General features: G+C 39.6%; 2 protein-coding genes across 2 annotated transcripts; both read right to left on the bottom strand.

Annotated features, from left to right (window-relative positions):
• Positions 1–1,238: 1,238 nt before the first annotated feature.
• Positions 1,239–16,514, bottom strand: vegfba (vascular endothelial growth factor Ba). Its single transcript, XM_057349490.1, has 8 exons — positions 15,644–16,514; positions 13,091–13,133; positions 12,746–12,942; positions 11,841–11,914; positions 9,094–9,126; positions 6,856–6,939; positions 5,529–5,735; positions 1,239–4,993 (listed from the first exon to the last, which is right to left on the bottom strand). The coding sequence occupies exons 1-8, from the start codon at positions 15,725–15,727 to the stop codon at positions 4,972–4,974; spliced, it is 744 nt and encodes a 247-aa protein (XP_057205473.1). The 5' UTR covers positions 15,728–16,514; the 3' UTR covers positions 1,239–4,971.
• A 2,022-nt stretch (positions 16,515–18,536) lies between these two features.
• On the bottom strand, positions 18,537–24,540 carry dnajc4 (DnaJ (Hsp40) homolog, subfamily C, member 4). Its single transcript, XM_057349926.1, has 7 exons — positions 23,922–24,540; positions 23,499–23,622; positions 23,166–23,256; positions 20,800–20,969; positions 20,456–20,623; positions 19,792–19,878; positions 18,537–19,472 (listed from the first exon to the last, which is right to left on the bottom strand). The coding sequence occupies exons 2-7, from the start codon at positions 23,588–23,590 to the stop codon at positions 19,373–19,375; spliced, it is 708 nt and encodes a 235-aa protein (XP_057205909.1). The 5' UTR covers positions 23,591–23,622; positions 23,922–24,540; the 3' UTR covers positions 18,537–19,372.

Here is a 24,540-nt window from a genome sequence, read left to right as displayed (position 1 = left end):
TGGAACACAGCTGCTTCAACAAAGACACACCGTGTAAACATGACTGATGTTTTATCGCGGCTGCCACTTTGGACACAAACGCACTCGCGCGCACAGATCTGGAAAAATAACACAGGATTGTGGTTTTAGCTGGAAATGAAAAAAGGGCGAGTTTGAGAGAGGAAGAGGGAGGCCCTGTGATACCAGACGGCTTGGGAGATGATAAGGGAGACATTTTGTTTCGGCAGATTAGCGTTTCTATGTGAAAAGAGGGGGTAAAAGATGCTGGAAAGTGTAACTGAAATGTATGCCAGTTTCTGGACGGATGAGTCACTCTCCATCTCTCTCCCTCTCCTCTTTTTTTCATCATCTTGTGAGCGGATGCTAAATATAGTCCTGGCGCTGAGCCCTGACAGACAGGTAGGCCAGCATCAGCTCCCATAATGAGACAGCATGGACCCACGTTTACCTTGGAGAAGCTCTAACGGGCTCAAAAAAGTCCACACTGACGCATTCGCGCAGACAGACGCGTACGCAGTCACGACCTCACTGCATCAGGCACAGTCATCAAATATGCTGTGAAATATTTATATGAGAACTATAGCATCTCGCGGGCTGCAGTTGAGGATGTTCTATTATTTTGATAATGTCACAGGAATCAGATGTCTGGCGCTCTGTTAATGAAGAACGTCACATGGGAGAGTATACATCTGATGATAAAAAACTGACCTTTACAAAACTCTCAGCCAGCAGGGAGCAATAAAAACCTTCATTTGGCTCTACTGTGGACCTAATGTGTATGGGCTGATAATTTAATGCAAAAGTGAATCTTGTGTAACAAGACTGAACAGCACATATTGGCCCCGTTCTAGCCGTGTAAAAGCCTACAGACCACTGGGTCGATAAAATGAGGTTGATTGGATACGAGACAATGCAAGCAGAACACAACAGGCGAGATCTGTGATGTATGCAAAATCACCAGTGTTAAAAAGGTCAAATTAACACTCACGGTGTATATACAATCCACACTATCGAAGTGTGGACTATTTTTTAACACTGGCGATTTTGCTGTGTAGCAGTAGCTCGCAGCCTCTGTGTGTGCGCGCGCGCGCGTGTGAGTCTGACTCAGTGGTGAGAGAGAGGGGAGGGAGAGATAATATTATTTCTCACATCTTTACAGTCATGGTATCCCCTCTGCCTTTACCTCCCAGAGCAGGTGATAATTATCACAGTGTTTGTCTTTCATTACTGTTAAACGACAGGAAAGGAGAGAGAAGAGGGAGGGATGGACAGAACATAGGGAGGTTAAATTGACAGAACATCCAGCAAAACAGGGTGATATACGTGTTTAGTTTATACCATACCGAATGGTTACTATAGTCACAAACCAAGGTTAAAGGATACTTGAGGAAGATATTTGGAAGAATGTCAGATCTCATTGACTCCCATAGTGTTTTTTTCCTACTATGGCAGTAAATGGGGAATGAGACATATCTGACATTCTTCCAAATATCTTCCTGTGTGTTCAGCAGAACAAAGACATTTATAAAGGTTTGGAACAATCTTAGCTCTAGTAAATGATGACAGAATTTTCATTTTTGGGTGAACTGTCCCTTTAGGTCATCAAATCATGAACCACATTAGCACAGTAATGGTGATTCGTACGGAAACATGTACAGGTCACATTTAACTCTAAAATTAAAGGTTAAAAGATGAGGAGCAATCTTTTCTTTTTTTAATTTGCATTCAAATCACCATTGTTAAGAAGTTTTGAGGACGCTTTTGTAATTGCATTATTCTCAATGGTTTTCATATTTAATTGATGTAATACATAAATTAATTCATAATATATATTCTTTTTTTTCAGTATTGAGATTTATGGTAATGTGCTTAATTAGTCATTAAAACAATGTCAGGATACAAAAAGTCAAATAAAATTTTAATGAACCCGCTTTATTCCTATATGTAACAGAAAATTAATATTTATTTCATTGGATTTTAGAGTGAAATGTGACCCAAACACAGGCACTGTTATTGCACTTTTTGACAAAAGAATGTTTTCAGAATCACCAAATTCATCACAAATCTTTCTCAAAAATAACTCATTTCACTTTATTTATATTAATATATAGCACATAGCTTTATGGCTGTTGTGTTTTTTTATACTGTATGGGTGTGATCAGACCTATGTTTGCATTTACACACACTGAAGACATAAAGCAGGAATGGTTATGTCTCTCTGTAACAAATATTTTTTACACACGTTCACAATCGGGAGAATTGGGCACAGATGGTATAGCAGCAATAACCATTAATAATGTTCAAACACTCAAAGCTTATATTGTGTATAGACTGTGGTATATATTGGTTTCTGATGGACTCTGTTGTTCTATCTGGATACATATGACAGATACATTGGAACACACAAATTATCCAAACAACGCGACAGGATTCAGGAATGGTTTTACAGAGAAGAGACCGGAAACACTGACGTTTTGGAGGTACATTCATATCATATGGGTTTTGTGTATATTTTCTGTGATAGTTTTCATTACATTAACTGTACACCGACACAGAGGTAGTTGATACATGTTACTGTTGAGAGAATGCTACGTTTATAGCGCAGGATATTTCACACAGAACATTTTACAGCAGCGATAAAAGCCTGTCATCATATATAAGGACACTGAACATTGACCAAACTACAAAAAAAAAAAACTTTGACATCACAATGAAATGAAATTGACCCTATTAGCTTCTGAACAGACATTTCCTGATCTTTCATCAAATGGCAAAAAAAACCTCTACCTTCAAACAACTTCTCTTTTCTGATGACATCACCTCTTTTAGCTGTTATAGGGAACGTTCACTCAAAAATAAACATTTTGTCATTATTTATTCACCCTCAAGTCGTTCTAAATCTGTATATGGAGAAGATATTTTGAGAAATGTCTCAGTGCTTTTGTGTCCACACAATGTAAGTCCAAAGTTACCAATGTTCTTTAAAATATCTTCTTTTGTGTTCTGCAGGTTTGGAATGACACGAGGATGAGTAAATTATCTCTTTAACCACGCATCTGTCCCAGCAATGTTCCAGCAAACTCAAATTTATCTCTGTTCTGATATGAAACATTTGCTTTTCACGATCCAATCCTAATGAATAAAATAATTTCAGGTTTCATTCAACAATATGTCACATTGCCAAATCTGTTTCATGTTGACTAACAAACCAGATGAACATCCCAGGGTGCTAGTGATCTTGATAGTTTACATTATTGCATGAAAGTATTCAACACATAGTCTGAGGAATCTCTATAGTCATTTAAAGTGTGTATATCCTCATATTTCAGTCAATAATGCTACACATAAGGTGGAAAGTGTGTTTGGTTAAATTCAAAGATTCAAAATTCATTCACCCTTTGTAGGCTCCAGCTGGTCCATTGAACCTCACCATCCTCAATGTTGACTGAAAGCTACATCTACGAATCTGAAGAAATCCAGCCGAAATACTAATGTATCTCAAATGATCACAGTAATAAGCAGAATAATGTTTCTGAAAGACGACAAAGAAACATCGCAAAGCATAATATAAAATGCAATTCCATATAAAAAAATAAATATGTCATACTCCCAAAACCGTCAAATGGTTACGACCACCTTAACACACGCAGAATGAGTATTTCCCTTTTCTACCCAGCCTTATTTCATAGGTGAGATTAGCAGAGATAAGCAAAGAAACGTTCTTTAAGTGGACTACAATAACATTAGTATTCTTTACAAAACAAATGAATGAAATAGATAAAATAAATTCTTCTTTCAGTATCAACACAGAAAAGCTTATATTTACCTGTTTGCCTTTGTGTGTGTGTGTGTGTGTGTGTGTGTGTGTGTGAGAGAGAGAGAGAGAGAGAGAGAGAGACAGGATGGAAAAGAGACAAATAAAGTGAAGGGGATAAAGAGAAAGAGTGTGACTGAGGGTGTGGGAGAGAGAGGAGAAAAATGTGTGTGTGAGCACCAATGGAATATCGCCAGGTTTCTATACGATTGGCATTCCGCTCACTGGCAGTCAGTGGGAAAAGCTTTCAAATCCCGAAAGGAAGGAGCTGAACAAAAAGCAAATCAAACAAACACAAAAAGACTCATTGATACAGTCTGTGAAGCCACATTATGGACTTATAGTGGCCAGGAATAAATTAGGATAGACGCACAGATCCTCATTATTCACTACGGAGACCACACAGACACCCGTCCATCCATCTAATCGCCCGTCAGGGACGTTTTCATGATGAGACGCTCGGTTTGTGTGGCGAGACACTTGAGATCTCTTAACGTTAAAGGTTTGTCAACATCCATCCTCTCAAAAACTCTCCACATTAAGTAGTTTGATTAGAAACGTCCTTTTTTCTTTGGAGGTTCTCAGAGTGCACATCCCTATTAGCATCACACTAGCTGGACGTCCGTGCCTGCGTCCATTCAATCTCAGTCTAGGTCCATCCCAGGAGGCTGAAAAAAATTCCACAATTCCCAGTTTGAGGATGGTCCATCTCGATGCTGAAAGGTTTTGGATAAAGCTCACAAGAAACCCCAAAGTCCACCTCCTCAGTGCTAAACATTCCTCTTATCCGGCGATAAGCTTCTCCCAATGTGCTCGAACAGCGATCATCAGCCCATCACACAGTCTCAATGGGTTTTGAAGTATCATCAAAATGTAGCAGAATAAAACATTTGTATTGGCTGTTGTGGAAAAGAACGATCCCTCAGTACAGATATGGATGTACTGGGAGTTGTGTATACGCATCTAATACTGCCGCAATTGTGTGTGGGACCCGGGGGAGCGCCCGGGGGAGGGTTTGTGGTACATTCCGGAACGCAAACCCTTATTCTGGGCAAGACCCAAACTTTAGACTCGGTGATAGAAGAATAAGCGAACTTTTGACCTCCTCAAAGCTGTGCAATGTTTGAAAGATGGATTATGAGGGAGGTTTGATTTCATTATTCACTTTGGGTCTCACATCTGAAAGAGAGAGAGGAAAGAGATCAGTACTTAAAAACAACCAAATGTATTATAGAAGGCACCACGAAAATGATGTGATGTGTAAAAACCATGTTTCGCAACACTTTTAGTGATAAATTATGTAATATATGTGATTTATTGAATAGGCCTGCATACTGTATAGCACATATAGCATAAGACATTATATATAACAAAATACAATGAACATAGAATAGAATAGTAATGCATCACATTGTGCACATAGACTTATTTGAACGCAAAAACCTTTTGATTTAAGAGCTTAAATGATTCATAAATATATAAAACTATGTAGAAAGTTCTATTCTTTATTAAGAAGATAGGAATATTATAATATATTGTAAGTATGCATGACGTGTGCATTGTTTGTGTATAAGATACACTGCAATGCGATTGTGTGTAATAAAATCTGAAATCGAGGGCATGCCGTTGTGTATGAGAGGATATTTTTAGCTCATTGAGCTGCATTTGCGCAAGTTGTTCGGCTCAGTAGGTGCTTGTGTGTGTGTGTGTTCACCGGCAGCTGTGAAGGTTCAGCGTCTTTCCTCTCTTTGTGCAGCTCACCTCCCTCAAGCTGCACCTGCACTCACATGAGGGAGGCTGTGATGTCATCATGCGGGAGGGGCACGGCAGACACGCCTCTCTTGCAGGTGGTGGAGGGGCGGAGCTAGGTGGAAGGGTGGGGGGCGGTGGTGGAGGAGGGGGTGCAGTTGGCACAGGTGTCCTGTTGGCACGAGAGGGACAAACTAAGCTGTTATTAAGAAATAAGCGTAGATAGTTAATCTTATCTAACATTTAATTTTCTGTTAGGAACAACATTGTTCAAAATTCCTATTTGTGTCCCTTTTTTAAGTTGTGAAAACATTGTGAGGTCCTAAGGTGGCCAAGGTTAAGCTTAAAACCAAAAAGAAAAGGCTTGGAGTGAGCTACGGGTTTACACAAAGCCGTTTCTGAGTGAATTATGTAAAACCTTGACCACGAACAAAGAGCAAATCCATGCAATCATTAGCCTGCAACTTTACAATCTCAAATTAAATTCAGTAGGAGGCAAAAAAAAGCCTCCTAATGCATTCTGAGCACGAACCGGCACTGATGTTCTTCAGGACGACACCAGCGATACTCTGGATAGCGTCTGTGGCCGTTTGGCTCTTTGATATCTCATTTGTGACATCACTGACAGCTAATGGGGCCACTTCTACAATCCTTTTTTTAACGTCACCAGAACTGGAGAGAATTGTATAGCTGGGAGCTAATTAAGTAAGAAAAATCAATCTTTGTGTGTGGAAGTGCATTAAGAGGCTGATAGAGTCGGTGCGGAGGCGAGGGAGGGGCGTTCTGGCTGGCAAATTAGCCTGATTTCACACCTGCCATTGACTCCGTCTATGGAGGAGTGGATGATGGATAGCAGAGTGGGAGAGATGGTCCAAAAGAAGCGCCTTTCACTTGCGCTCACCAAATATAAATGAACTGTTGAATTCATTCCCGTCAGGCAGAAAGGTTAATTGTTGTCTGTGTGGAAGTCACTGTGACTTGAGAAAACGTGCAGTTTGCCACGTACAGAACGGATTTTAAACATTTTCAAATTTTACATCCATGGGCTTCTGTATTTTTTAACTTGAATGTGACAGAACTAAATAAATAATGTTAAACTAATTCATATTCACTAGATGAACTGCTACTGTCCAACATACTGTATATCAATTGCACTTTCTACAATAACAAACATGTATCAAAATGTACAAACTACCATTTGTTTTGGACATTTTCCTTATTTGTACCTTAAAGAACCATTTAAAGGAATATGGAGATACTGTTGACTATAACAAAATACCACGAAGACATACATCAGCATCTTTTCCATGTGTTTATTTCGCTTTGGTTTTCCTCTTTGACGCTTTCTGCCGCGTCTAGTGGTCTGTGGGCCTTGCCTGAAAAACAGGATAAAGTGATATAAATCAATAAAATGAATTAAATATGTCAATTAAACTTAAAAGAGTAGTTCACCTTCAAAATGAAAATGCACGTCATTTCAAACCTGTATGACTTTCTTTCTTCTGCAGAACACAAAAGAAGAAAAATGTTGGTAACAGAACAGCACAGCCAGCACACCCCCATCAGTGTTGGGTGTAACTAGTTACTAAGTAATTAGTTACTGTAATTTAATTACTTTTCCTTGAAAAAGTAAAGTAAGGGATTACTCTTATTTTTTTCTGTAATTTAATTACAGTTACTTTTGATGTAACTAAACTAAATACTTTGTGTAATATATGTGTGTGCAATAGTGGAATTGACATAAAAATTCAAAGTCTAACTTTAAAATCTGTGCTTTAATGTATAATTCTCACATTTGTAATACTTTGGTCAGTTAATAAGAGTACTTTATGTAGTTTAATATTATTTATTTGAATGAATTAAAAGAGCCGTTTCATGTCTATCCTTGAATCACTTAACTAAACTTGATATAGGATATAGAAAGTAATTAGTAATAAGTAACTAAATACTTTTTGGAGAGAGTCAATTGTACAGTAATCTAATTACACGATTGAATATGTAATTAGTAACTAGTAATTAATTACTTTTTCAGAGTAACTTACCCAACACTTCCCCCCATTCACTTCTATTGTAACCAATGCAAGTGAATGGGCGCTGTTAACAACATTCTTCAAAATATCTTCTTTTGTGATGTGCGGAAGAAAGAAAGTCATACTGGTTTGAAATGACAGGAGGGTGAGTAGGCCTAAATGATGGCAGAATTTTCATTTTGAAGGTGAACTACTCCTTTAAATCTCTGTATATTCATAATTGCACAGCAACCAAGTTATGTGGCACAGCAAAACAATTATTTTCATTTTTTTAATTAAGAGATATTTTAGACCTTGAGATGACTTTATTACGTCTTAATTTGTGTGATTTCTTCGCCTCTTTCTCTTTGGAGCTCCTCAGAGGCCAGTGGCCTAATTAAGCAATAAAATAAATGTTCTGTTCCCTTTCCCAACAAAGGAGGAGGGTTCTAGATTTTGACTCCCTTCCAACATTGCAAGATGTTGGCCAGCAAGACAACAAACACACACACACGCACGCGCACGCACACACACAAAGTATTTGAATGGGTCTCTTAGAAGTCAGAATTACCTTTTTATGGTAAAAACAAAATTCATAGTTTGATACATAAACAATTATCACTCTTCAAGTCTTAGGTCCTACATCACTTTTATTTAATGATTGTCTTGTAAGATATAACCACAGAATACCAGACACTTGAGGCTACTTTGACATGGCTGATAAGCGACCACCTAGCGACACCTTAGCAACCACATAGCAATGCCCTAAAACTCCCTCAGCAACGCTCTGGCCACCATCCACAACCCCCTAGCATTGTGACAACAAGTTTCTTTCTACTTTTTAACAAAAATTTCACAACATAAGGAAGTGTGAGCTTGGGGAAGATTCATCTCAGATGCCAAATTCACACATTACAGCCCACTTGATTTCATTCTGAATGAACTCCTGTTCTGATAACACCGTAGTTTAGTGTTTGTAAATGCAGTGATGAGGATACTACAATCCCACGAGAAACCTGCAAAAATCTAGTGATGTACAGTATATTAAGGCTATTTGAATGAATCCCTAAGTACTCCTCTCACAGTTTCTCACAAAAAAGATGGATGTTTTCATGTCATGACTGTAGGCATCTCCTGCAACAGGTTAAAGAGGCCCATCGCCTTTAATTAAAGTCCAGTTACAGTCAGTTACTGTATAGGTACATGGCTACAGCAGCATCACGGCCAGGATCATGACCCAGATGTTTAGTGAAAATGGTTGCTGTTCAGTTTGACATCAGAGTAAACCATTATCAGAGTAGGGCAGACTGAAATAACCCTTCTGCCTTTCACACACAATTAACCCAGCATGCAAACATCTCCATGGAGTTAATGTGTGTGTTTGTGCACAGTGGGGCAAAGGGAAGAGAAGGCAAATGCTGTTTACACTGTAGCCACCTCATAACATCATTCGCTGAACCTTCATCTCTCTCCCTTACACACACACATACATTCACACAAACACATAAAACTGGACTTTACCTGGTTGGTGCTACATAAACATTTTCTTTAAGCCTGTAAAGAAAAGCAAAAAGTAAGAGTAAAATAACAATCAAATATGCAATCAAAGAAAGATCTGTTTTTTTCCCTCAAAGTCCCTCGAAAATAATCATTCTGTCATTATTTTTTCACCCTTATGTCATTCAAAACCTGTTCATGACGCGAAATGTTTTGTGTCCATACAATGGAAGTCAATGTTGTTTGGTTCCAAAGTTTGTCAAAATATCTCCTTATAAAGAACTTTCATTTTTGGGTGAACAATCCCCTCAAGTACCAAACTTTTGTGCTACCGACATGATACTGCAAGTTGTGTGAAAATATTTTTAAGCATTTAATGAACATCAAAAAATCACCATTCTTTTTTTATTCATGCGCCCTCATAAACGTCCCCTCACCCTACAGACGACATCTTTGCATGACGCATGACTCAGCCCGAGGGCGGGACTATATTGTCTGTCCAATCACTAGGCTTCCAACTTCCAACAATCCAATCGATTCCCTAAAGACGAAATCAAGCCCCACCCAACATTTTTCTTATGCCAGAAAACGTAACACTTCACAATACGTCTCTATTCGGAAGAAAACACCATTGCAACTTTCATTTTAATGCAGACTTCTAGACTCATATGACTTGGGCCAGTAAGTAACACCTTTGCGACCACCAAGCACAGCAGCCCAGCAACCAGAACACTTTAGGAACAGCATAGCAACACCCTGGCAACAACCTCTAACAAAAACATATGTCATGGGTCCTTCTGAGAAATACGCCGTGACTCTGTAGAAGAGGAAAAGACTGTTTATTATCCCAGTTTGTGATTGTCTATAAACACATTTACCATAAGATAATATTTTTTATGTTTGGCTGGCTGGATGCCTGCCTGTGAAGTCAGCGTGGGTGTTTATGTAACTCAGGGTTGGTCAATGGGGTGCTTGCTGTGGTGAGTTCCCCGTGTATGGAGCAGATCAGTGATACAAAGGCGGGACAGAGGGGCGACCGCATGTAAATGCTCTTGCTTGGCTCCACCTCTGGCCCGAATCCGGACCCCCAAACTATGAAAAGGGCTTTTGAGGAGAACCCCTACAATGACCCGATAAAGAGCAGATGTTGACAGCTCGGCAGACTGCCAAGGATTCCCGGGGTGGTATCTTTCTGTGACCGTGCACAGGAAGTACTCCGTCGGGAGATGCTGTCATACCCCGGTGACAAACAGGGTGAAAGTGCATGTGTGTGTCGTGTGGGAGTTTTGAAAGTGAGAGGTTTCGCAAAGGTGTGTTTGCTACACGCAAAACTGTGTTCAGAAGTGCACTAAATCTGACAAGACGACAAATGTAGAATAGATGAATAGAGTAAATTTGAACATTTTCGAAACCTTTTCTTTTAAGAGTAAGGCTAAGGTAAGCTTAGGAAGAGACTATCTATGTACATGTACATCTATCTTTGTGAGTAGTTTTAGACCAGCGGAGTGAGAAGGACTAAAGAGTAAAGTGAGGACATTTTGGCCGGTCCTCACTTTCTGAGACCCCTTTACAAGGGCAGTTTGAGGGTCAAGACTTGGTTGTAGAGTTTAGGTTATAATTAGGTTGAGGGTAGTCTCAACGGACCGTTGGTAAACGTCTGATGCATACGGCACACTATTCTGGAAACACTTCAGCACGTTCGAAGTCGTCATCTGATTGGTTGAATTTCACAGGATTTCCGGGATATGTGCGTGTCCGTGTTCTTTAACGGTCCGCCTGGAAACAACACGAAGCCGCCTAATCTAAAAAGTCACAATCGACTAAACGCTTAATTCTTAAAAGTATGCGAGGTTCACGGCATAGACTTATAATCATTGTTGTTGCTGTTAACTTTTGACACGTTCCTGAATGTACACCGGTCTGATACTGGGGGACATTTCCACGCCTCTAAACATCACGTGGCTCAAAACGAAACGTGATTGGTTGCGTTACCTGTCAGTCATATTGCTGCCTTCACCTGCTCTCGGAATTATCGGAAATACTGTATGAGTTTCCGAGGTAAAAATTGCACATGAACGCCCTCTGATGTCGCGTTTCCCACTGGGAAGTAATAATAATAATAATTTTGAACCCGAGTTCCCGAGATAGGCTGGCCTTAAACAATCAACATGGCGGACGGGAGAAGGATTTCTCCTGCGACAGATATGATCGATTAGTTTTTCCACAACAGCTTCATTGCCTTGTCTTGTTGTTAAATTTGTACATATTTACATATATGAATAACCATTTGAAGCATACTGTATGTTTTATACACCGCGAAAATAGCATGTATCTCACTAATATTCCAGAATAGTCATCAAGCTGATTAGCAATACTATACAGCAGGATGTACGGTTGAAAACTATTACCATATAACATTTTCCCAAGACACACACAAGCATGAATCTGGCGTCCTCCATTCCTTCCGACAAGAAAGCACCTGAACACAACCAGCTCGGAATCTTGACATCAGAAGTGGTAATTATCTCATTTCCGAGAGCACGTAAAGGCAGCATATGGCCTCTTGGGTGGGCTTTGGCCGAAGAAAGCGCGAAAGCTCCCAGACCTTCAGTATGGGCAAGGCACTTTGTTCTGATGGTTAGGGTAACGGGCGTGAGTCAATGTACATCTGCATAAAGATAGTTGTGCAAACGTGTGTGTTAGGGTCATGCTATGGTACATCCCATGCTTGTGTGTGTGTGTGTGCGCGTACGCGCCTGTGTGTGTCTTACCTGCATTCACACTGGTTGTGTTCTGTAAAGGGCAGCTGCACCAGTTCATGCTTCATATATGAGGTCCTCATGAGCTGTAGAATACAAGCATTGTGGTCAGGAGTCAGTGTTTACACACACACACACACAATCTGTTCTGCATAGTAATGACTCAATCTTGTATCCTTCAATCTCTCCATACAGTACGTGACCAGGATCTGACTCGATCCATTACACTAGAGACTCCATCCACCCACTCTGAATATGTATGACTACCCCATGCTGTGTGTGCTGTGTGTGTGTCTAGTTGTTTTTCCCCCATACTGAGCTGTAAGATTTGTGTGAGTATGATCACGCCTTGCACAGGGTGTACTTTAGCAAATCAAAATTCCCCCATGTTTTACTCATCCTCAAGGCAACATTTTTATTTGCTAGGAAAGTATCCCTTCAACATAGTTAATGTCATATATATGCAGTTTGCTTATATCTGATTACACCTTTGAACGGATATGCATTTTTTTTAGCCCTGATGTGTGTGTTGGCAGTTTGTGTATGTAGGGTCAAGCTGTGTGGGGTTGCACATGATAAGCAATGTGAGGTATGCAGTTGATATGTGGGTTGTCGGTCTGTCCATGATGCGTGCGTATGGAATGTGAGTTTAGACTTGGTTTGAAAATATACGTGATCATATACAGTATGTGAGACACATTACAATCTTGGAGGCATAGTGTAACAATATGTACTGTATGTATGACGTTTTATGTTTAGATATGTATCAAAACTGACCATTTATACACACTTTGTGTGTACGTTGTATATCTGATGTGCGTGCATGCAGTACACGTGTAGACGTGGTAAGAGTGTACATGAAAAGCATTGGTTCAATGCGTAAGTCTGTTTGTGCGATATAATGTATGTGTGTGTACCTCCACGACGAGTGTGTGTGTCTTTGACGGCACACACTCCAGCGCCTCATCGGAGCAACAGCCTCCACAGCGGCGCAATGTTACACACGACGGCAAGAAAAGGTGATGCGTCTCCCACGGAAACTCCTGCCAAACCTCCACCAGCGTCTCTCTGGGATGACAGGCGCTTTTCTGAAAGACATCCAACCACCTCACCACTGAAAGAGCCAGAAAGAACACAAAAGTTTCAGTACTGAAAAATAAATAACCAAGAAGAGTTATTTCATATCATACCATAATATGAAAACAATGTAGACAGAACAATAAAGACATGAATGCGTGTATACATAAAGCAAACGTCAATACCTTCTCCAGATCTGTGGTCTTCTGTCGGCTTCCAGTGGTCTGACTAGAGGAAAGAACACAAAGACACAGCGTCAGACAAAACTCACAGCAGGGACAATAACAAAAGCGCATGTTTGGCGGTGTGAAAGTCAAATCAATGGCTTATTCTGTCTTTTACAATATAACGTTGTAAACATATACATCGTTGTTTTTCTCAATCAGCTGAGTGTGGTTTTGTGCAGGAGGAGCATAAAGGTGGCAATGAGCACACAAACACGCCCCTGTATACAGCGGGCTACACACATGGAACAAGGTCACTGCTGAGGGAGAGAGTAGACTTTGCACCACAGTGCAAATGACACACATGTGCTTCCTAATGAGACTGTGTGGGAAGTTCTACGTGCATGTGTGAATATATACTATATACTAACACCCTAACACATTGAGAAAAAGAGAAACAAGTGAGTGTGTTCATTACAATGAACAATTTTTTGTTGCACTGCACGGAATTGAGGTTGTTTGGTTACGGGTGAAAAGGCGGTCCGTAGCTTGTGTTGCAATAGAGAGTGCAGTGCAGTCAGTCGCTTCTTGATAGACCTCCTGCATCTGTGCCATTGTGAAATACTGCTGCCAGGTTCAGAGCTGGCGAAGGCCATTGGCACACACACATTACCTATCACTTTCTTTCTCTGAAACACACTTGAAATCTCAGCGCTGCCAGTTTTTTTTGTGCAGTAGCAGTTGGCTGGATTTGGCTGCGTCAGCCCTCTCCAACTAAAAGCCCTTGAGTTTAAGCACCAGTCTGCTCTCCCACCACAATCCCCCTCCACCTGCAGCCTGTGAGGTCAATCTGCCGTCTGAGAATGCAGCCAAGGTTTAAACTAAAGCGCAGGTATCAAAGTCTGGCTAGATCAGATCAAATCAGACTTACAGTGGGCTCCACAACTCTGAGACCACATAGATAACCGGGTTTGTTCAACTAGGCTGAACTATAGCGGCAAAAGTGGTCTTCAATGAACCGAAGAGAGCACACGTCACTCCTCTCTTCATTAAGTTACATCGGCGGCTCCCTACAGTCGCTCGCATCATATTCAAAGCTCTGCTCTTGGCCTACAAAACCACCACTGGTTCGGCACCCCCATATCTTCACTCGCTAATACAGACTTATGTACATAATGTACATACATCTGTGGAATGATCTGGCCGCTGCTACAAGATCAGCAGATTCTGTAGCCATCGCTGAAAACACATCTCTCTCAGAGAGAGAGAGAGAGAGAGAGAGAGAGGGAGAGAGGGAGAGAGAGAGAGGTCACAGGGTAAGACATTTGAAGGTCATCAAGTTTAGGATGCACATCAAGACTGGTAATACAAAATTCTAGAGGATTACATTTTGACAACATTTTCAGCATAATCAAACTAAATATACAGAAGAAGCATTATCATTGCCAAACTGCAGTCCAAAATAAACTAAGTTTCGTCTCTAAACACAAGGGGATAGATGATGACACTTGTGCGTCGATGGGCTGCATCATTATGAAGACTTATTATATGCATCCATAAAGCACAGCTCCGGTCACACGTAGACCGGGCACATACCCCCACCGCTCACAAAAACACAGACTGAGCCAATGCTAGCCTTCTGCTTTTTATATTTTACAACTCATAACCATGATGTAGCTAATAATAGATGTCATATACTGGTCTGGTGCCAATAATGTTGACAAAAATGTGTGCATGTAACAACAAATAAACGTAGGAAATACCTGCCTCATAGTACTGAGACCCAGAAAAAAAGATTACAGTTTTTTAAGCATATAATAAACATATTGCAACATCAAGTAAAATATTTCAAAATATGTTTTTATTCTTTAAATACTATAGTTACATTACATCCTAATGGTTTTTTAAATATATCACCATCACATTAGGCATAATATCATAATTACAAATGTATATTAACGCAACCATATTGGCCACGCCCCCAAACATTTGGTATCAAAGAAAAGCTCATGGTTTTTAAACAGTGACATGAGTTCTCTCGGACATATTAAAAAGAGCATAAGTCCACTACAAAAGGAAAAAGATAATGATATACTAGGTTTAAGTCTGTAGGGCTTGAACACCTTTGCCATCATGCCAAACGTCAACGACCGTCAGGTTATTTCAACATGAAAACTCGTAAATGCTAAGAAGAGAGCTGTGTATGTACTGAGCTCTATAAAATGCATTTCACAAGCAATAATTCTCAGTATGCTATATTAGCATAGGGCATACTTGTTAAGTGGGTAAAAAAATAATAAATCAAAGCCGGCCCAAAGTTTTAAAAATAACGTAAGGCTTAAATAATGCTTAAAAGAGTCAAATATAAAAGTTGTCTATATATAGTTGTTTTGTTGAGCTGCCTGTCAATGCACTTTGCTATTTTTATTATTGCATTATTAGTGTAATGTGTGTTACTGTGACTGTAGTAGCCTACTTTTTACACAATAGGATCATTTTTACAGTGTTTTGAAAAATAATAGGATGATATTTTTACATAATAGGATAATGATTATTAAACCATGATGTTCTTACCGGGGTCTTGGCACAGTGTGTAGGTATTCTAGTAAGTGAGACGAACTGAAACATTCCCAGAATAACTCGCAGGTTGATCCCCATTGTTTGAGTTCACCAAGAAAAGTCAGAAATAGTTGCGAAAATGATATAACCGGTCGAACGTCCAGTCGTTATTTCTCTATGAATGGTAATTCCCAAGTTTCACATCTGCCGAATCCAAACACGCAAACAGCGACAATTTACTGAGTAGGTTCTCAAAAAACAGCGCAATCGTCGTCCGTGTCATGGTTCACGAGAAACCCAGGACAAAATTAAATAAATAAAGTTTTAGAGGCAAACGAAGACAAACAACAGGCTCGTAAAGTATTAAAATCAGCCTCGTGAACAATATCCCGTCTCAAAAAAGGTCGCATTCATTGCGAGTATTTAAAATAAATCCTAATAAATCTGTTCATGTACAGGATATTTCGCATTTTATTTACACCGGCTCGTTCCCATAAAAATTCCAGGAATCCAGTTACAATACGTCCTTATGATCCAGATAAAAAGATATCCGGTCATATTCACATATATATCCTCAATAAACGATGTTGCGTGCGTCCTGAAGGTCCCTGTCTCTCCCGTCTGGCATGTTAGACTCGCTTTGTGCGGCGCATCCCGTGATACTGTAGGTCACCAGTGAAATCATGCCCACCAAAAACCCACGATGACGTTTGCTTTGACAAACACAAGACCCCTATATTTCTATAACGCACGACACACGCATACGCTATAACGTTACTGTAATATGCACAATAGGATATTGATATGAAACGGGAATGAGGTAAGTGCTCCCTTAATAAGGTCGGTTCTCTTATTTGCCCTTCAGGACACAAGTAGAGACGCACTCGCGCCGCAACTCTCTGTGCGCGTCACCGTGGAACTTTTCTTTTTTTTCCGCGTCGCGCAGACTTTGCTCGCGCGCAAACCAGCACAGGTGTAGGCTAATGCTCGTGCATCCTGAGGTAGACAATTATTAACCGACTCTCACTGTCTATTTGTCAGAGTTTTTCTGTATGATGGTGTTTTGGGATGTTTTTGAAGGACGCAATACGTTATCAATTAAAGTTAATAATTATATACATTTTTAACAATAAAATGGATAGTTCTAGATACTGATGTGTCGAGATACAGCATCAATTTTAATCGTGCCAACGTCCAACATATAAATAATATGTAAACAATTTAAACGACGTAGCCTACTTCTACCTGTATCTTCCACTTTAATTGTTTGTGCATTAAAAGTTTATTTAGTCCGAATGTTAATTTAGACTTAAACAAAGCCAGTTAATTTACATTGCACAATCATTTTAGGTTACCTGATAACTGTTAAATCTTTTTGTACAGAGCGAAGTAACGGATATGGAAACACCTGTTTACTTAGGTGCTGTGTGTATTAATGCGCAGCACCCATAGAAACCAACGGTTAACCGGGCACTATTTCTTCTTGCGGAAGGACGAAACATAAAGGAGCCGCTCTCCAAAAAAACAATTAAAATAAAAGATGGACTAATACAAAATAAAAATGATATACAATAAACTTATTTTATCAACATTTACTCACCCCGTGTCCTTTCAAATCTGCAGGACTTTCTTCTGTGGGCACCGAAAGTAAGTGAAGTTAAATGTAAAGTCTTTAAAAAGGACAAAGTACGTACATCAAATAAATAAACAAGTAAACATAAAATAAAGACACAACAAAAGCATTTCATTTAGTGCTGCTGCTTGTGGTAACCAAATAACTGACTACCCTAAATAATGTCCAATGAAAACATATCTCAGGAGTTTTTACGCCCCCTAAATAACTTTTTAACTACTGTATGTTGTACCTTTTGATAATGCAAAAAGGCACATTGCTGCGTGTCATCCTTAAAAAAATCATCCTTTATTGCTTAATTATTTTTTACTTTGACACATTGGGTGTAAATTCTAAATAACTGAGTTAAAGAATCACTAAACTGGTTGGTTCAACAAACTAGTGAACCTATGACAGGTCACATGAACCCGCCCCACTTTGCTCGCATGTGAAGACCCTTAACATCACCCACAGATATGTTTGGGTTACACTGAGCAAAAAAGAAAAACATATGTGGGCTGCAGGAATGCGGGCTGTTCTATCTCTTCTGAAGGGCTTAGAGCAATAGATCTGACAACTGCAAATAGCCCTTTCAGTGTTTAACCATCGAAAGAGGTTCTGGAAAACGCACAGTGGTCAGGAGAGGTCCAGCCATTACACGTTCAAATAAACAAAACTGGGCCAAGGTCACAAGATTTTGCTGCTGATAGTGTCGAGCGGTGGGCGATATTGTTAGCATTTCTGAGAAAGATCACACAGTGCCCTGCAAGGGTTCAGTTTAAAACTGTCAGACTGACATGGGGGGGGACACACTGAAACTGTCCCTGACTCATTCCTTAAAGTTGGTATCTCGAAGATCAGTCATGAACAGAGAGGAGCACCTGCATATGGGCCCGTACGGTATCAGAAAACCACATCAGACGTCCCTAGACGTAGAGTCACAGAGAGAGGAGCCCAGATTGTCAACAAGCACACAGGGTTCGGGAATGCAAGGCCTTCTTGAAATGTGCCCAACGCAGTGGACTCTAGAATGTCGTGGCAGCTTCTAGAATGTTGCAAGAAAGAAAGAACGTTGTTTCATACAGAGAAGATCTTTCGTTCACTAAAAAATAAATAAAAACTATGTTTGAAGATGTTCATCCTTGCCTGTGCAAAATGTGACATCACATCGCTGGGTGTTGGGGGGTTGCCTGATGGAGCCGTTTTCAAGGGGTAAACAAAAACAGTAGACGGCAGACACAAGCATATACATACAGCTACAAGGATTTTTAATACAAGAAAAAAAACAAGAAACAGTTGTGTAAATTGTGATCCCGAGGTCATTTTATTACTCTTTACTGCAAGAAACAATGACAGAAAGAGACATTAAGGCTCTCACACACGATCCCTTACAATTTTTAAAAAAATGTCTCTTTATTGCAGGATATCCATTAAACTCTAAAATACTCTAAAATACTGAATTCTTTAAATAAGGCAACCGCTTGAATAAATTCTAACAATCCATTTCGAGAATCCGTGCACAAAATTCTCCAGGAGTCTTAATCCAGGATCATCATTTATTAAAATCGTTCTGTTTAGCACACTCCTCGTGTACCACACAGATGCACGTGATCTATTATCCAAAACACATTCATTCACAAAGCACCATTAACTTTCTAGCCGAAATTAGATTAATAGTTGGAAAATAACCAGCATGTGAAAAATGATTCCCTATAGTGTTCATGTGTTAAATATACTTGCATGAGAACCCCCCACACACAAACACGCACACTGAGCTTAACAGAGTGCACGATGTACACTGTTTTCATGAACGACTTTATCAGGAATGCAATGTTTCCATAACACCCTTCTAGGTGCAGGTACAACGTCGCCTGTAAATGCAGGCAATACAGTAGATGTACATGTTTTTAACACCCGATGAAGAACCACACAAACCTATAATCAGCCAGGTTTGTTTCGTTGTCACGGTGCAGACTATATGGTGACTGAAAGAACGATCCGAAATGTTACCGCATTACAAGAGAAAGCATGAACGGTTCCAGCTTCATTTTAGAGAATTTGTTCAAATCTATGAATTCAAAATAATATTTAATGTTCATCCATGGATCAGGATCAGGTTGGTTTTCCTCATTTTACTTATCGTCTCCGCTGCTGCTGCGGATCTTGAACTTCTCCAGGAACTCTGCGTGTTTCTGTCTTAAAATGTCATGCTGTTTTTTAAAGCCGTTCACTCTGAGGAACAGAACAGACAGAAACATGATTAAATAAAGCAGATTATTACAATTTCTAAACTAAATGTGCGTGGTTTCTAAGGTGTTTTGGGTGTTCGCCAGGGCACTGCTGAGCAACAGTTATATCTATTTTTGCTTACGAAACACCATAACTCTCAAAATCTGGCTGCGCTGAACTTATAATCATCAAACCGTGTCCCACAACAACTCCACTACAGTTTGATAATGTTTCTTCTCATGGTTTCAAAATCTACAATTTTGTTTTCAAAGCCTCTGATCCACTCCCCGAGGCAACACGTGTAACTTCAAAGCGTTCCCACCTGGCTCTCTCTTTGGATTCGTTGTAGATCTCAGTGATGACTCTGTCTTTCTCATCCATGAAGTTATTATGGAACTCTTCCAGTTTCCTGCATGAAAGACAAACCCAGAGGTCAAAGGTGAGAGATTTACTGCCAACATATATATTTGGAGGGGGCAACAGACGTCCGTGAGGTGCCGGCATAAATTTGCGATCGCATTAAAAAGGGCTCACGGGCATTGACAAGGAAGTTAAACATTGTCATTTTTCAAAACATTTCAAGTGCACTTCTGCAACGCGTCAAGCGAGCGGTGTTTGTTTGGAGAAGATACTTAATTTCAGTCAAGGTGTAAAAACACTTTTCGCTGATACTGGAAAGCATAACTAAACATTGGGGATTATGGGAAACCAGTGGATATGCTCTACTGGGGGTTTTCTGGCACTGGGATGATCGAAATGTGTTTCAAAAACAAAACATCATTATCATATTTTCATCAGGAACCAAAGAAAAACAGAGAACATTTGTATTGTGGTTCATATAAAAAGCTGCACAACACAGACTGTTATCAGCATTGAAACATTTAGATTATCTTTCATATCAATATGGTGTCCAATTCACATGTCACGCATATTGATGTTGATTATATGTGCAAATGAGATTGAGTACGATATGTTTAAAGTCTCACCTGAACCCAAAGTAATGGACAGAGAGACTGAGCAACATGGTGAGCACGCAGTAGCCCACCAATCGCATGTTCCGTGTCTTTTTTTTTTCCCAATCCTCAGCCGAGTTCTCCTGAGGCTGGGCCTGTCTGAACTGCTCCCAATATCGTATGTTCTCTGATGCCTCTGCACTGAGAGAGAGACAGACAGACAGAGAATTATTTTTCAATAACACCTACTTTTAAGGATCCGATTAAATCATGATGAAATAGAACTAATTTGAAGTTCTCCGTTTCATTTCTCTGTATGTTTGATCACAGAGTTCACTGTGAACTTCCTAAAGGTCTGTAACATGCGTTGGGGTCACCTGGGGCTGTACGTGGAGGTTCTGAAGGCCTGACCTCCGGCGTACTGGTACCTCAGCCTGAGGTCATATTCCCGTCTGGAACCTTCTCTGCTCAGAACCCTGTAGGCCTCATTCAGCTGAACAAACTGACTGTGAAGACCAGCATTAGATAGGTCACTGTCTGGATGAATCTAAAGCAGAAGAAAACAGTGGGAGAAGACAGAAAGAGGAGAATGCTTTATGATCAGTTCTTTGCCAGATAGTAACAACTACAGGCTCAAAACAATGATATGGCACTTTGATGCACAAATTTGAAAAACTAAGGAACATGGGTTGCACAAAAATGAATTGGTTACCCCCAGTGTAAACATGAATTGACAGGCACAGCTTTGTATATTTAAGGTACAGTATGCATTTAATCAGTTTGTGCATTCCATAGGAATCGAAATATGACCTTGGTGTTGGTATGACCATTTTAAACTAGTTGAACTTCAGAAATGTGTTGTGTAGGTTTCACACCAGAATGTGTATTAGCTGGCATTATTTTCCCGGTCTATGTGGCCTAGATGATGTCAGCTGAAAAGGAAAGCATCTATATTAACTTATAAAGTTAATAAACATTTGTATCGAAATACAATGAATCTTCCAGCATAAGACCAAAGATGAAATTTTTGATTTCATGTTGACGTAAATGACAAAATCACATTATCTCATATCTGGTGAATGGAACATGGCATGTCTCCTCATTGTGACCATTTCACCTCTCTGCTCTCACTTGTTCTCTATGACATAAATCATAAAGCTTTTATCTGCTTGTGACTCGGAAACAAAGCGCCCGTCTCCGTACCCTCATCTCTCTCTCTCTCTCTCTCTCTCTCTCTCTCTCTCTCTCTCTCTCACACACACACACACACACACACACACACACACACACAGACTTTGGTTGACTATCCCCGTGGGGACAGTCCATAGGCGTAATGTTTTTTATACTGTACAAACTGTATATTCTATCCCCTATCCCTAACCCTATCCCTAAACCTAAAGATCATAGAAAACTTTTTGCATTTTTAGATATTTAAAAAATATTGTTCTGCACAATTTATAAGCTTTTTTGCCCATGGGGACCTCAATTTTGGGGACCTCTTGGTCCCCACGGTGACACGAGTCCCCATGTGTTGGTGTGCATTCAGGTTTAGGTCCCCACAGGGATATAAAAACATATCCACACACATACAAGCAAGCACACTTGTTTTTTTCATAAAACCACTTATACAAACAAATGTTTCTCGCTCTATTTCGCCCTTAAACACAAATACACTTGCCACTTTACCATTAAACATTAGTCTCAAAGATAATAAATATATTAAATTCTTTGGCATGCACCAAAAACATGAAACATTCCTTTATCACCTTTAATCGTTCACAAAAATCATACGCCTTTGTGAATTTGGTTTGTCCGTGGCCCAAACAGTGTGGCTTAAGCAGAGCCATTGAGAGAGAGTTCTTTCACAGCAATGGCGGTTCATGAAGCCTCTCAATAGTTCCCGGAAGTTACTAGTAACGCACGGAGCTGCATCAAAACAGACCAATTATGACGAACTTTTAACACATTAAAAGACGTATGTCATTTAATGAATAAAAAAATTCAAGAAATAAAGCATTTAAAGTGAATACATAACTTCCCGGAACTATGTGAAGGCTCCATGAATCACGTGACGTGCGAAAAATTGGAACTTCCGTTGACGCGACTCTCTCTCTCAACGGCTCTGGCCTTAAAGTCCCGTGAACAATCGTTTTTACCTCCGTATTTTGATGCATTTCCGAGTGAAATGGATTTTCTAATGAGAAAAATAGTGGGCGTGACTTTCGTCTTTCTCCGCGTTTTGAACTGGAACTGGCAGTAGACTGACAGTTGAAGGGGAGGAGTTAACAGATGCTCCGCCCAAGCCGTCTAACATTCATCATCTAGGATGGATAGTCATTACAGGAAGGAAGTGCATTTTCAGATTTTAACTAAAGATTATGAGGGCACACAAATTGTAAAAAGAGAATGACCCACACTGATAAACTATTTACAATAAACGCTGCAATATTTCATGAAAAAATAGGCATTGTAATTTTTTATTTCACTGGGACTTTAAGTAAGTAATACTAAAACCTCTAGCAGAAGTATTTGCCTTACTAAATGCCACAAAAAAGTGCAATGTTAGTTACTTATAATACAGTATCCGATCAAATGCCTACTTACAAAAGTGTGCCAATAACACTATAAAATTAAATTACTGAATTGATGTAAATGAACTTTGTCAGTCCGTCCGTCAGTCTTCTTCATTTCTGTTATTTAACGGACAGACAAACAAAGTAAATCAAAACAGCCAGAAACGAACCTTTTTGGACTTGTCGAAAAAGGCGTTCTTTATTTGATCCAGCGAGGCGTACGGTTTCACTCCAAGAAGGTCATAGTAATTCGCTGATGACCTATTAATACCCAAAAGAGAGATGAAACATTACTTTAAAATATAATAAATTGCTGCAGCACAAAAAAAAGCTAATCGCATTAAGCCAAATTTACCAAAAAAGAGCCACTGGACATCTGTTTGAGAAATGAGACTTGCTCCAGTCATTGGTAAATTTGTATGTTTTTTATTCATAATTTAATAGTTATTGTAAATCTGTTTGGTCTGTGTATTCCATAGATGAATATATTTCGGTTGTGATACCTGTGGACAGCGGATAGTGAGATCAGCCGCTGGGAACCTTTACAGAACCACAGACAATTCTGACAGAAACGCAGCTGAGCTTCCAACAGCATGATGGTCCTTCAGACTTAATACAGATGAGAATCTAAAGAACAGAGGAGAGATGTGTTAGCACTAATAACAGAATAAGATCTTAAAGCAGTTTTGCTTATGTGTGCTGTGTTTGAATGGCGCTTGATCATGTTGAATGCACATTTTGTTTGGTGGAGATTCAGATAGATGCATGCTTCACTGGGATGAAGCTTGTTCGTGTTCAGTTTGTGTGAAGCTTTATTCTATACAATGGACATTTTGTTTGAGTAAGGTTTTATCACGTTCATTGCATGTTTTGTTAGAGTGATCCTTTTCACGCCGAATTCATGTTGTGTTATGCCGAGTGCATACCGCTCAGCAGGGTCCCATTGAAATGCAACCTGTCAGCACCTCTGAACCCTGAATTTACACAAGATATTACACACACACACACACACACACACACACACGCACGCACACACACACACACACAATGTTAAAATCAAGATTTAGACCTCCCTTTAAAATGCAACGTTCCTTAATAGTTATTCTCATAACTATTAACTGTATCCAAATGTAGTAATGTGTAGCTTCAATATTCAATCCCATTATGAAGCTGTTTTCACACACCTGATCCCAGAATTGTTTTTCAGGATTTTAAAATGATTGTTAAAACACTAGACAAACAAGTTCTGTGCAGTGCACCTGTTTCCTGTCTTACCACCACATAAACATTATAAACCCAGACAACAAATCTAATGTAAATCAATGACCAGAGCATTAAAAAAATGAATAATTTAAATGACATAAACACCAGGCAAATGGTTATCTAGACGGCAACTTTGGGCACAAAACGCTCTCTAGGTTGTCAACAGAGTTAGTTCAAACAAACAGCAACTTTAGTTAGCTTGCAGCTAATGCGGTCATTCAACAAATGTTGAAATTCCACTTCTATCTACGACCAAATTGACACCGTACCCATACCATAAAA

The sequence above is a fragment of the Triplophysa rosa genome, linkage group LG13 (genome assembly GCF_024868665.1).
Source record: "Triplophysa rosa linkage group LG13, Trosa_1v2, whole genome shotgun sequence".
NCBI lineage: Eukaryota > Metazoa > Chordata > Actinopteri > Cypriniformes > Nemacheilidae > Triplophysa > Triplophysa rosa.
The sequence above is the reverse complement of the archived record's forward strand: the minus strand, read 5'-3'. Positions and strand labels throughout refer to the sequence as shown.